At 38.1% G+C, this 12863-nt stretch overlaps 1 protein-coding gene across 1 annotated transcript; it reads right to left on the bottom strand.

Annotated features, from left to right (window-relative positions):
• Positions 1-4687: 4687 nt before the first annotated feature.
• Positions 4688-5626, bottom strand: LOC126075576 (olfactory receptor 6C2-like). Its single transcript, XM_049883414.1, has one exon. The coding sequence runs from the start codon at positions 5624-5626 to the stop codon at positions 4688-4690; it is 939 nt and encodes a 312-aa protein (XP_049739371.1).
• Between the last annotated feature and the right edge of the window lie 7237 nt (positions 5627-12863).

The following is a 12863-nucleotide window of genomic DNA, read 5'->3' as shown; positions in this document are numbered from 1 at the left end:
CTTCCAGACTGATGAGATTGCATTACAAACACCTAGTCTCATGTGGCAGAAAAGAAAGTATGGATAAGTATCATAAGAAGATGGTGGAATGTAAATTTGAGGCCAGATTACTAAAGCCCTGAAATGGTATGTTAAGGAACTTTGACTTTAATCTATCCTCACTAGACAGCCATTGAAGAGGTCTGGAAAGAAAAAAAAATCCTCAGAGTCATTTTTGGAGGATTATGAATCATGGATTTAAGAAATAAAAGCCCGTAGGGAGGCAGAGAGACCAATTTGAAGAAATAATCAAAAAGTAGATACTAATTTCCATTCGAAGAGCTGTTTTTCCATATAACGCAGTCAACTTACTTTAGGCAAACTGCCAACACTTGTGTTTTTCACATCTTCTAGGCAATCAGCTTCCTCAGAATAAAGACACAGTTATCTGTTTCTGCCACGAGTGGTATATTCCTAGTCATCTACACTCAAACTCTGTGAGTCATTTAGACTCTGTTTTCTCTTATTAATCTGCTATTATGTGTAATTAACAATTTCTAATTTTTATATGTATGATGAACATTTTGATTTGAAGTAAGGATTTATGTGTTTGCTTGATCCATTTCTTTCTCAAGAATGTCTATGCTTGCTTTTTCACATTCATAAAACTTTTCCAGGTGTAACTGAAATTCTGTCTCCTCAAAGAACCTGTCAGATTATGAAGCAGTATGACATTCTAGTTATAGGAATGGATTCTGGATCCAGATTGCCTGGGTTCAAATATTAGCTGTCCCAATTATTAGGTGCATGACCTTGATAATGTGCCTCAGTTCCCTTATTTGTAACATGGGAGTGATAATCATAGCGTATCATTATAACTATTAGTAATAGTATATAGGTGAAGATAATGATAGTATTATATAATTAATAAGATTTTAATTGATTCTGTTATTATTCTGGTTGTTACTTAGCATAGTGCCTTGCACCAAATAAATAATATAAGTGCTGTAATTGTTTCTCTTGACCACAGGGATCTCTCTTCTATATTGAAAGCACTCATGAACTGTGCCCCATGTTGGGCACTTTAATCTATGTTGCCTTGCAAATTTTCTTGTATTGTTAACATTTCATGGTGTGTGTCTTCTATATTAAATTGTTGTCCTGGGGCAGATTTACTTCTTTGCATTTTCCATACTACCTAGCAAAATACCAGACATACCTGCCGTAGAAAGTTATAAAATGATACACAAAACATAATTTGAAAGTCAGAGAATTTCTAGGGTTCTTTCTATCTCTGGGAAAATGATGCTGATTACTCAGCTAGACATACATTATCTTTTGTGCAGGGTTTTAATTATCCAGAGTAACAAAGATTATGTCTCTTTTCAGAGCAGCAGTTTGGGATCAATTGTGCTGACAAACAATGTATTCCCTGGGGGTCCTGATTCTGGAGAGATTAATATTGCCTTGTTGACACCTTTTAAGAACAAAAGTTAAATAAATGTTTGAAAATCAGTCCCAGAAGACTGCTAAAGTGGCAATGTGAGCATCAAACACAGGTCATCAGCAGGCTAAGGAGAAGAGCAGAAGAAATGGAACAACAGGAATGAATGGCATCATTGTATTGAATGTACTACAAAAGTGATCTCCAAGCTTTCTTTCGAATCCATCACTCAAATATCCATGTATTTAATCAGCATGATAAAATCATTGTCATTTAATTTGAGGATGCCATCTCTTTTGATTTGCCAAAGAAGGCCATAATTGAAGAAGCATTCTAATGCCTGAGGGAAGGAGTGAACTTGAGAGCTCCTGCTCGCATTCTCAGCATCCTCTTTTCTCTTCTGAGAGGGAAATATAAGTTCTGCAAGATCCGAAATCTTGTCCCATCTGTTTAGTGCTATATTCAGGTGCTAAAACTAAACTCTGGCACGTTGCAATCACTCAGTAAATATTTCTTGAATAAATAATGATGACAAGACTTGAATGGAAGCAAGGGAAATACGTTAAGGATGTATTTTACCTTCTTACTTCCTCTTTCACCTTGTACCTGAGGGCTCTTCATGCCCCCTCTTATTTCCTTAATCATTCAGATAGCAATCCCAGGTGTGCTGTGAGTTCTGTGACACCAAACTGGATTATATCTAATTAAAAGGGAGAAGGCGTTTTCATAAGAATTTCTGCAGAAAATGTTATGGAGTACAATGAGGAAATGACTTATAAATATTAAAAGCATACAAAGTCTTATATTATCGACCTTTCTGAGACATCTTATAAAAGGAATGCAGGTCATGCAATGAAATCTGATTGTACAATGACAACTAGTGTAGAGATGATGAATAGGCATCTCTTCTTCAAGCAGGAATTCTGTAATATTTTCTACATCTAAGGTATTTCCCCTCGTTGAGAAATTTCCCCAACCTACACATACCATTAAGTGACATAAAGTTCTTAGTCTTTTTTTGATCAGCCTGGGCAAAGCCGTGATCAATTTCAGTACTACTTGAGGTAATTTTTAGGAATCACATTTGTATCCGAGAGTGACCTCAGTTATTTTATGTGCTTCTTCCAACTCCAGTCTGAGGCTTCAAAACATGCCACAATGCCCGTCCTCTTATGTTCCCTCTTAGAGAGGAGAATGGATGAAGGAGAGAGAGCTTCATTCTCCAGAAAAGAAGCTCGATGTTTATCTTTCATGAATCTACTGCATTTTAAAATATTGGTTCTATCTAGCTGTACTAAGGTCCAGGCAGGTAAGAGGAGATGGCTAATCTCTTTTTGAATCTCAAAAATGTATTTAACTTTGCCCATCATCATCCAAAGCTTTTACAAACTGGACACAACCAGCTATTTTGAGGAAGGAGATTTATGGATATAGACTCTGCTTGCTAATGAGTTATGACTCAGGCAAATTGATCAACCCAATTACTAATACATGCATATTATAGATGCATGCTCAATTAATTATCGAAAATGAAATTAGCACATTTAGTGGAATTTTGTTGGCTTTTAAATCGTATTAAATGAGAAAAAGAGGAAGGCTTTGGATAATAAATTTCTTTTTTTTTCCAGAAGTGTTTTGAAATGTTCGGAAAATATGCACATTCTATGGATGAATATTTGGAAGCATTATGAAGCTATAAAGTATATCTGAGAAACTAGATGATATTCATAAAATGTAAGAACATTTGTATATGAATGGCAAAGTATAAATGTATATTTTCACCCAGATACAACTTGGATAAATGCTTTCATCATCTTATAGAAAGAATTAACAGCTTCTAGGTCCAAGTTGGAAACCCTGGTGGTGTAGTGGTTAAGTGCTACGGCTGGTAACCAAACAGTTGGCAGTTCAAATCCACCAGGCAGTCCTTGGAAACTCTATGGGGCAGTTCTACTCTGTCCTATAGGATCGCTTTGAGTCAGAATTGACTCGATGGCACTGGGTTAGGTTTTTTGTGGTTTGGTTAGGTCCAAGTTAATCTTATTACTGTCCTCCCATACATTTTCTGTCCCCCAACTATAGGTCCATTCAATTTTTTCACACTGTGCTTGGTTTTGATCTCTAAAAGTCAGCTTCTGCTAACCAACCAAATGCCCATCAAATGCCCAAATTATTAATTATAGCTATTGTTTTTTTCCAACCTTCTCAATTCTTAATATTTTAATTTGTTACATGTACTGAGATAATGGATGCCTGGACAGTTGCAGATACCACTCAACTGAAGGCCCTAAATTCAAGGCTTGTTCTCCTTGAATCAAGCCATTAACACTAAGAATGTCAATGTCAGTGAAAGACATCCAGCACTTGAAAATCTGGCTGTTTTTCTTCTCTACTTATATCACATGTCAAGATGAACTCTTTGTTGTTAGTTACCATTTAGTAGATTCTGTTCATGGTGATCCCATGTATTCAGAGTAGAACTACTGTATAGGGTTTTCAAGGCTGTTACCTTTTTGAACCAGATATCCAGGCTTGTATTCTGAGGTGCCTTTCGGTGAGTTCAAACCACCAACCTTGCAGCTAGTAGTTTAATACTTAACTGTTTGCACCACTCAGGGGCTCCACGAGATAAACTAAACCCAAATAATGTCCCAAAAGTGAATAAGTTAATTTAAAAGAAAGAAGAAACTATCTCCATTGTCTTTGTGATTTTCCCATTAAGTCTTTTTACTTAATCCTAAAAATGAACTAGGAAATAATGCAGGAATATCCTGAACTTTTTACATTGAAAAGGAGAGCTCTGGAGTACCCAATTTTGTTTCATACCATGGTTTAAGCTGCAGTAAAGAATTTCCAGTTACTCTTAAAAAACTGGAGCCTGAACATTGAATATTCCCAACAAGTGAGAAATGTTCTCTGGCCTTCTCGAATCCACATCATGAGTACTTCATATGGCCAGAGAAGCAGATTTTATTTAAATGCATTTCCTTTTTATATCACTGAGAATTTTCATAATCCAGCCTGAGATAAATGCATTAATTGATAAATGCATAAATTTATTATTCTTAATAAAGTAAGATTAAAAGAAGGGAAACTACATAGCTTGATTTTTTCTTTTTTCTGATCATAATAGAAATATATTTTAGGACAAAGTCTAGCTTGATGAATCTACAGAATAGGAAGAAACAATGTGTGTGGTAATGTCATGAAAGATGATTATGGGTTATTCAGATTTAAGGTCGGCCACAGAGCGTTAATTGTCTCTTACTTCTTTGTGAGAAATGCAATTTTTTTAACAGTGTCTTTGAAGGCTTCTTTGACTAGTTTGTTTCGAAGTGTATAAATGAATGGGTTAAGCAAAGGGGCAACAGAAGTGGCTAGCATTGACACCATCTTATTAAGGGCCACTCCTTCCTTTGCTGAAGGCTTGATGTAGATGAAGATGCAGCTGCCATAGGTCATGGAAACCACAATCATGTGAGAAGAACATGTAGAAAAGGCCTTTTTTCTTTGTTGGGCAGAAGGGAATTTTAGAATGGTCTTGACAATGCATGTGTATGAAAGAACCACACCAATTAGGGTAATAATTAGTGTTACCACGGCAAAACCCAAGGCAATTTCTTCTATAAGCATTGTGTCTGAGCAGGATATCTGTAAAACAGGATACGTATCACAGCCAAAACTATCAATGAGATTTGAGTCACAGAATTCCAGCTGGAGACCCATACTAAAAGGTAGGAGGATGATCAACAGGCCAGCAAACCAGGAGCAGAGAAGAAGGGTAGTGCAGACCTTACTGTTCATGATGGTTGTGTAATGCAGGGGCTTACAGATGGCCACATAGCGATCATAGGACATGGCAGCAAGGAGAAAAAATTCGGTGGCTCCAAAGAGGACAACAAAAAACATCTGTGTGGCACAAGCATTGTAGGTAATCGTTTTATCTCCAGTTGCCAGGGTGTACAGAAATCTGGGCACACAGACAGTGGTGAATGACACTTCCAAGAAAGAGAAATTTCGGAGGAAAAAATACATGGGAGTCTTAAGGTGAGAATCTAAAAGTGTGAGGGTGATAATTGTCAGGTTCCCAGTTACACTCAAAATGTAGGTGAGAAATAAAAATATCAAAAGCACAATGTGTAGAATTGGGTCATCTGTCAACCCCAGCAGGATGAATGTTGTTATGGCTGTATGATTTTTCATCACTACCTGTGTCAGGTCAAGAGCGATTGGCTCTGAAGAGAGAAGGGCTGTAAGAAGGAAGCTAGCGTGGAACCTGAATGAAAGATGCAAGCAGTATTATTCTAGTGCATTTTACATTTGGATAATGGAAGTTTACTGGAAATATTTAAATATGAATCTTAGGTTTATAATTCCCTGATTAGAAACTCTTTATAAAGCTGGCAACTAAAACAAAAAACAAGTCACTCATCACATACCTTGTTTCATACACTATTTCTCAATATTATTGCCTTGTGGCACAGCTATTAAAACAAACAAAAAAAAAAAACACAACTCATAGCACAGCTATTAAAAAAAAATAACACACCCTATTTTACAGATTATTACCTTTTTTTTAAACATTTTTGTTTTGTTTTGTTTCCAGTCACCTTTTTCTTTGCTTTTCCCGTCTTACTGAACTGCTCACTTTTTATAACAGGGTAGGATTTGTCCAGTAGTATTTTATGCTGGTCTCTGATTATATTTAACATAGCCAAAATATCTTCAAAGGGTTAGATCATGTCTTTGTACTTTAAATTATCTCAGGTTGGGGAGAAAAAAAGTTTAAAATACAAGGTTATATCTTTGTTTTGTCTTTCCTATATTTAATCAAATGAAAGCATTTCTAACCAGGTAAAGTGGTTGCTTGTTGTGGCTGTTGTTAGGTGCCATTGAGTTGGTTCCAACTCATAGCGACCCTACGTCAACAGGATGAAACACCGCTCCGTCCCCACAATCTGGTCCTGCGCTATCCTCACAATCGCTGTTTTGCTTGAGCCCATTTTTGCAGCCACTGTGTCAACCCATCTAATTGAGGATCTTCTTTTTTGCTGACCCTATACTTTACCAAACACGTTGTCCTTCTCCAGGGATTGGTCCCTCCTGATAACATGATTGCATAGGCGGAGGGTTTCCCGAAGAGAAGAGAGGAGCCTTTTTGCTGGAATATGCCTGGTTTGTGCTGTCCTGGTGCTTTGAGCCATGGCCACAACCCGGAAGGAATGGTCTTTGGTACTTGCTTTTTCTGCCAGCCTGCTCATCTTGGGCATTCTCCTCAGCAGTACCCAGACGTTCAGAATCTGTCTCAGATACATTTCAGTGACCCTTGCTTTTGATAATTTTTTCTGTTCTCTTCCTCAAATCACCTTTTCCTATTAATATACCTGCCAACTCACTAACTCTACAGTTCTTTGAATTCTTAATATATGCAATCTTTCTAAACAATACCCATGAACAAACTGATCCATATGATCCAAGTTTTATACACAAATTTTAATAAACCCAGTTTTTCCTTGGCATTTGCCATTGTCAGGACGTCCTACCAGTTTTCCGCCTCCTTGGATTCTAATATTTACGTTTTCCCAGTTATTATTCCATTTGCTGGGGGCTCAGGAAGATCTCCTAGCCTTCCTGTCAAAACTTTCTTTCAGTTTGATTCACATTGTGAGGAGCCACTCTCAAACATCCATCCTGTAAAAGAAGGTCTGGTAAATGTGTTCTCACTGGGGATGCCATTAATGAAAAATAACTTAATATATTGACTCATAATATGTCTTCGTGTTTTATTAGTGGGAATTGATTTTGAAATGAGCAATTTTCGGTGTAACTCAGGGGTTTTCAGGGAAACCCTATCTACCCAATTCTTCCCAATGTGTGTGAGAATCAAAAATACATTAGATTTCCTTACTTCTCTTCTTTACTATTGCTCAAGTAAATAATCAACATTCATTCATTCAGATAAATATTTAATGATCACCTATTATTTACAGAGCATAACATCAAAGACTGGAGATCTAACCATGAACAAGTCTCTCTCCAAAGGAGACTTAACTCTTCCGATGGGAGATAATATTTCATTTCAGTGTATGATCAGAGACATAGTAAGATAACAATGAAAATGAAATTTTGTATTTGGGGTAATAACTAGCCCATTGTTGTCGAGTTGATTCTGACTCATAGTAACCATTCAGGACAGAGTAGAACTGTCCCATAGGGTTTCCAAGGCTGTAAATCTTTACAGAAGCGGGCTGCCGCATCTTTCTCCCATGGAGTGGTTGGTGGGTTGGAATCAATGATTTTTTGATTAGCAGTAGAGTGCTTAACCACTGTACCACCAGGACTCCTCTGGGGTGAAAACTATTATTATTATTATTCCTTGACAATCACTCTTCATTATACTGGTGTCACTATTAGTCGGAATCAACTCGAGGGCAATGGGTTATTCCTATTTTACTGTCTTACTCAGTTCCTCTAGGCTTTTTTTCTATTAAAGTTGGCAGTGTCAGCTGTCACCTTAACCTGAGTTAGCAAGATGCGTTGCTCAGGGTTCACATAGATTTTATGGAATCAAGAAACCTAACTCCCCTCGTGGGAGAAATGGTTCACTGGAGAGATGGTATCTTGTGAAGTACTGTGAAGCCACACAGAGAAGATTTTGATAGGCCTACTGAGTGATGGAAACCCTGGTGGCTTAGTGGTTAAGAGCTATGTTTGCTAACCCAAAGGTCAGCAGTTTGAATCCATCGGGAGCTCCCTAGAAACCGTATGGGGGAGTTCTACTCCATCCTATAGGGCTGCTATAAGTCGGAATCAACTGGACTTCAACAGGTACTAAATGATGGGTCAAGCTGATATCTACATTTCTAATTCTTGTTTCCTTTCAGCCTTCTTTCTTTCCTTTCTTTCTTCCTACCATGTTACCATTCCAATTGCTGTCGAGTCAGTTCTGACTCATGGTCATCTCGTGTGTGTCATAGTAGAACGGTTTTCCATAGTGTTTTGAACGACATATTTTAAGGAAGTAAATCACCAGTCCTTCCCTCTGAGGTGCCTCTGGGTGGACCAAACTATCAATCTTGGACCAAACTACCAATCTTTCAGTTAGCATCCAAGTGTGTTAACCTTTTATCTTTGTACTGGTCATAGACATTTTTTCTCTATTCTTCCTTTTTCTACAAAGTTCCTAGGCTCTAAAATTATTGTTTCCACTTTTGAAGATTCTTAATCTCTAATTTTGATAGGAATGACTTGAGAAAAAAATCACTTTAGAATTTTAATGCCTGTTAGTTTAACGTGTTAGATAAATAATATAATCTTGTTTTAATACATGAAACTTGTTAAATCAAAATTAGTTCTAGCAATGAAGCTAATCTTGTGGTGAGAGACCATTTGAATATAAGGCTGCTTGTTTTGCTTTTTGTCCACCTGAAGCCACATCACATTCACATTTTAGTTAGACTACAGGTGGTTTCCTTGAAAATTGAAAGCTACTTTTTTTAAAAATATAATTTGGATCATTCAAAGTTTGAAAAAACAATTTCGTTAAATAAACAGTATATTTTGCCACCTCCCCAAGGTAGTGTTTTCATTGACATCAACAGGTAGATCTTGAGGAGCTAACCTATACAAAGCTACCTCCTCTCACTGCCACTTTGGGAGCTACAAGTGTGATTGAGGTTCAGTTTTTCTCTTTTATTGAATCCCTATTTAATAAATTCTTTTATATATTTCAGACACCGTGACCTCACTTATGTTTGGAACAATCCTCAATCAGTCTTCATTTGGGAATAGGATTCCTATAGACTGGAATAGTTGAAGTCCAAGAAGGAGTTGAACAGCACTTCCCAGGTTCCCTGTAAGGTCATTTCTAATCCTCATGTTCTTTGATTCTTATGACACTGTGGGATATTTTGGGAGGAGAATGTCTTTTCTTTTGCCCTTCATATTTTGCCTCTTAAGTAATAACAGTCTCTTCAACGGATATTTACAGCTGTTTTTTTTTCTAAAGATAGGTTGATCATGGCAGGAAAACTCTAACATGAGATTTGTTCAGAATAACAACATATTAGCAATAACCTTTGACTCCTTTTTTTTTTGCAGTCTCAATTGCAATGAACTGAAATCAGATTTTTTAGCCTCTGTCTATGTTTAGAGAGTATGGAAAAATATGACAATTGCATACTTACTTTTCTGACAGTGCTTCATCAGAAGCCCTTGATGGAACCACAATTTGAAGGGCAGCAGGCTGGTGGGGAGGCTTGTGTACGCTCCTGTCCACACCTCGTATCATCTGTCTCCATTCAGCTCCATTCTGTCCAGAAGCTTGTGCACACACACACGGACAGACAGACAGACACACACACAGTCACAAAAACACACCCTCTAGCGGGCAAGTCTTCCAATAAACAGTCCTAGCTTAGATTTTTATTGTCCTGATATATTGAGACCCATGTCAACCTCCTGTTCTCTCAGCAAGTCTAAATGGCACCTGATCCTAGATTTCCCAGTACTCTCTTTGTTCAAAAGGAAGAAAAGGGTAGTGCAGAGAGAAAGCAACCCCTCTCCCTGGTTTTGGAAGAGGGGCACATCTGATCTTCCTGCCGAGGAGGCAGCATGACCTGCAAATTCTTTAACAGCAGCATATCTTTTATATGTTTGGTATGCTACCAGTGCACTGGGAACATCTGAGTGAACAAGAAAGTATTCCTTGGTGACCCAATTTCAAAAGTTACTAATGAGGTGGCAGTGGAATCAACGACGCAAAAGTCACAGGTAGCAGTGGGAACCGTGTTCTCCTCTGGGATATGGAGAGTGGTCTGATGTAGTGTGAATTCCATTATCTCTTTTTTGTTGACTCTTTATATTTCCTCAGGTTTTGATCCTGGTCTTCAATCTGAATTTATATTATCTTTTTTTTTTATTATTATTAACTTTTATTGAGCTTCAAGTGAATGTTTACAAATCAAGTCAGTCTGTCACATATAAGTTAATATACATCTGACTCCTTACTCCCACCTGCTCTCCCCCTAATGAGTCAGCCCTTCCAGTCTCTCCTTTGGTGAAAACTTTGCCAGCCTCCAACTCTCTCTATCCTCCCATCCCCCTTCCAGACAGGAGATGCCAACACAGTCTCAAGTGTCCACCTGATATAATTAGCTCACTCTTCATCAGCACCTCTCTCCCACCCACTGTCCAGTCCCTTTCATGTCTGATGAATTGTCTTCGGGGATGGTTCCCGTCCTGTGCCAACATAAGGTTTGGGGACCATGACCGCCGGGATTCCTTTAGTCTCAGTCAGACCATTAAGTATGGTCTTTTTGTGAGAATTTGGGGTCTGCATCCCACTGATCTCCTGCTCCCTCAGGGGTTCTTTTTGTGCTCCCTGTGAGGGCCGTCATCGATTGTGGCCGGGCACGAACTAGTTCTTCTGGTCTCAGATTAATGTAGGTCTCTGGTTCATGAGGCCCTTTCTGTCTCTTGGGCTCTTAGTTGTCGTGTGACCTTGGTGTTCTTCATTCACCTTTGATCCAGGTGGGTTGAGACCAATTGATGCATCTTAGATGGCTGCTTGTTAGCATTTAAGACCCCAGACGCCACATTTCAAAGTGGGACGCACAATGTTTTCATAATAGAATTATTTTGCCAATTGACTTAGAAGTCCCCTTAAACCATGGTTCCCAAACCCCCACCCTTGCTCCGCTGACCTTTGAAGTATTCAATTTATCCCGGAAACTTCTTTGCTTTTGGTCCAGTCCAGTCCAGTTGAGCTGACCTTCCATGTATTGAGTGTTGTCCTTCCCTTCACCTAAACCTGTTCTTATCTGCTAATTAATCAGTAAAAAACCCTCTCCCTCCCTCCCTCCCCCCGTCTTAACCACAAAAGTATGTGTTCTTCTCAGTTTATACTATTTCTCAAGATCTTATAATAGTGGTCTTATACAATATTTGTCCTTTTGCCTCTGACTCATTTCGCTCAGCATAATGCCTTCCAGGTTCCTCCATGTTATGAAATGTTTCACAGATTCGTCACTGTGCTTTATCGATGCGTAGTATTCCATTGTGTGAATATACCACAATTTATTTACCCATTCATCCGTTGACGGATATCTTGGTTGCTTCCAGCTTTTTGCTATTGTAAACAGAGCTGCAATAAACATGGGTGTGCATATATCTGTTTGTGTGAAGGCTCTTGTTTCTCTAGGGTATATTCTGAGGAGTGGGATTTCTGGGTTGTATGGTAGTTCTATTTCTAACTGTTTAAGATAACGCCAGATGGATTTCCAAAGTGGTTGTACCATTTTTACATTCCCACCAGAAGTGTATAAGAGTTCCAATCTCTCCACAGCCTCTTCAACATTTATTATTTTGTGTTTTTTGGATTAATGCCAGCCTTGTTGGAGTGAGATGGAATCTCATCGTAGTTTTAATCTGCATTTCTCTAATGGCTAATGATCGAGAGCATTTTCTCATGTATCTCTTAGCTGCCTGAATAACTTCTTTAGTGAAGTGTGTGTTCATATCCTTTGCCCACTTCTTGATTGGGTTGTTTGTATTGTTGTGGTTGAGTTTTGACAAAATCATATAGATTTTAGAGATCAGGCGCTGGTCGGAGATGTCATAGCTGAAAATTCTTTCCCAGTCTGTAGGTGGTCTTTTTACTCTTTTGGTGAAGTCTTTAGATGAGCATAGGTGTTTGATTTTTAGGAGCTCCCAGTTATTTGGTTTCTCTTCATCATTTTTGGTAATGTTTTGTATTCTGTTTATGCCCTGTATTAGGGCTCCTAGGGTTGTCCCTATTTTTTCTTCCATGATCTTTATCGTTTTAGTCTTTATGTTTAGGTCTTTGATCCACTTGGAGTTAGTTTTTGTGCTTGGTGTGAAGTATGGGTCCTGTTTTATTTTTTTGCAAATGGATATCCAGTTACCATTTGTTAAAAAGACTATCTTTTCCCCAATTAACTGACACTGGGCCTTTGTCAAATATCGGCTGCTCATACGTGGATGGATTTATATCTGGGTTCTCAATTCTGTTCCATTGGTCTATGTGCCTGTTGTTGTACCAGTACCAGGCTGTTTTGACTACTGTGGCTGTATAATAGCTTCTGAAATCAGGTAGAGTGAGGCCTCCCTCTTTCTTCTTCTTTTTCAGTAATGCTTTGCTTATCCGAGGCTTCTTTCCCTTCCGTATGAAATTGGTGATTTGTTTCTCTATCACCTTAAAAAATGACATTGGAATTTGGATCGGAAGTGCATTGTATGTATAGATGGCTTTTGGTAGAATAGAGATTTTTACTATGTTAAGTCTTCCTATCCATGAGCAAGGTATGTTTTTCCACTTAAGTATGTCCTTTTGAATTTCTTGTGGTAGAGTTTTGGAGTTTTCTTTGTATAGGTCTTTTACATCCTTGGTAAGATTTATTCCTAAGTATTTTATCTTCTT

The sequence above is a fragment of the Elephas maximus genome, chromosome 4, assembly GCF_024166365.1.
Source record: "Elephas maximus indicus isolate mEleMax1 chromosome 4, mEleMax1 primary haplotype, whole genome shotgun sequence".
Lineage (NCBI taxonomy): Eukaryota > Metazoa > Chordata > Mammalia > Proboscidea > Elephantidae > Elephas > Elephas maximus.
Note: the sequence above shows the minus strand (reverse complement) of the source record. Positions and strands in the feature narration are given on the sequence as shown.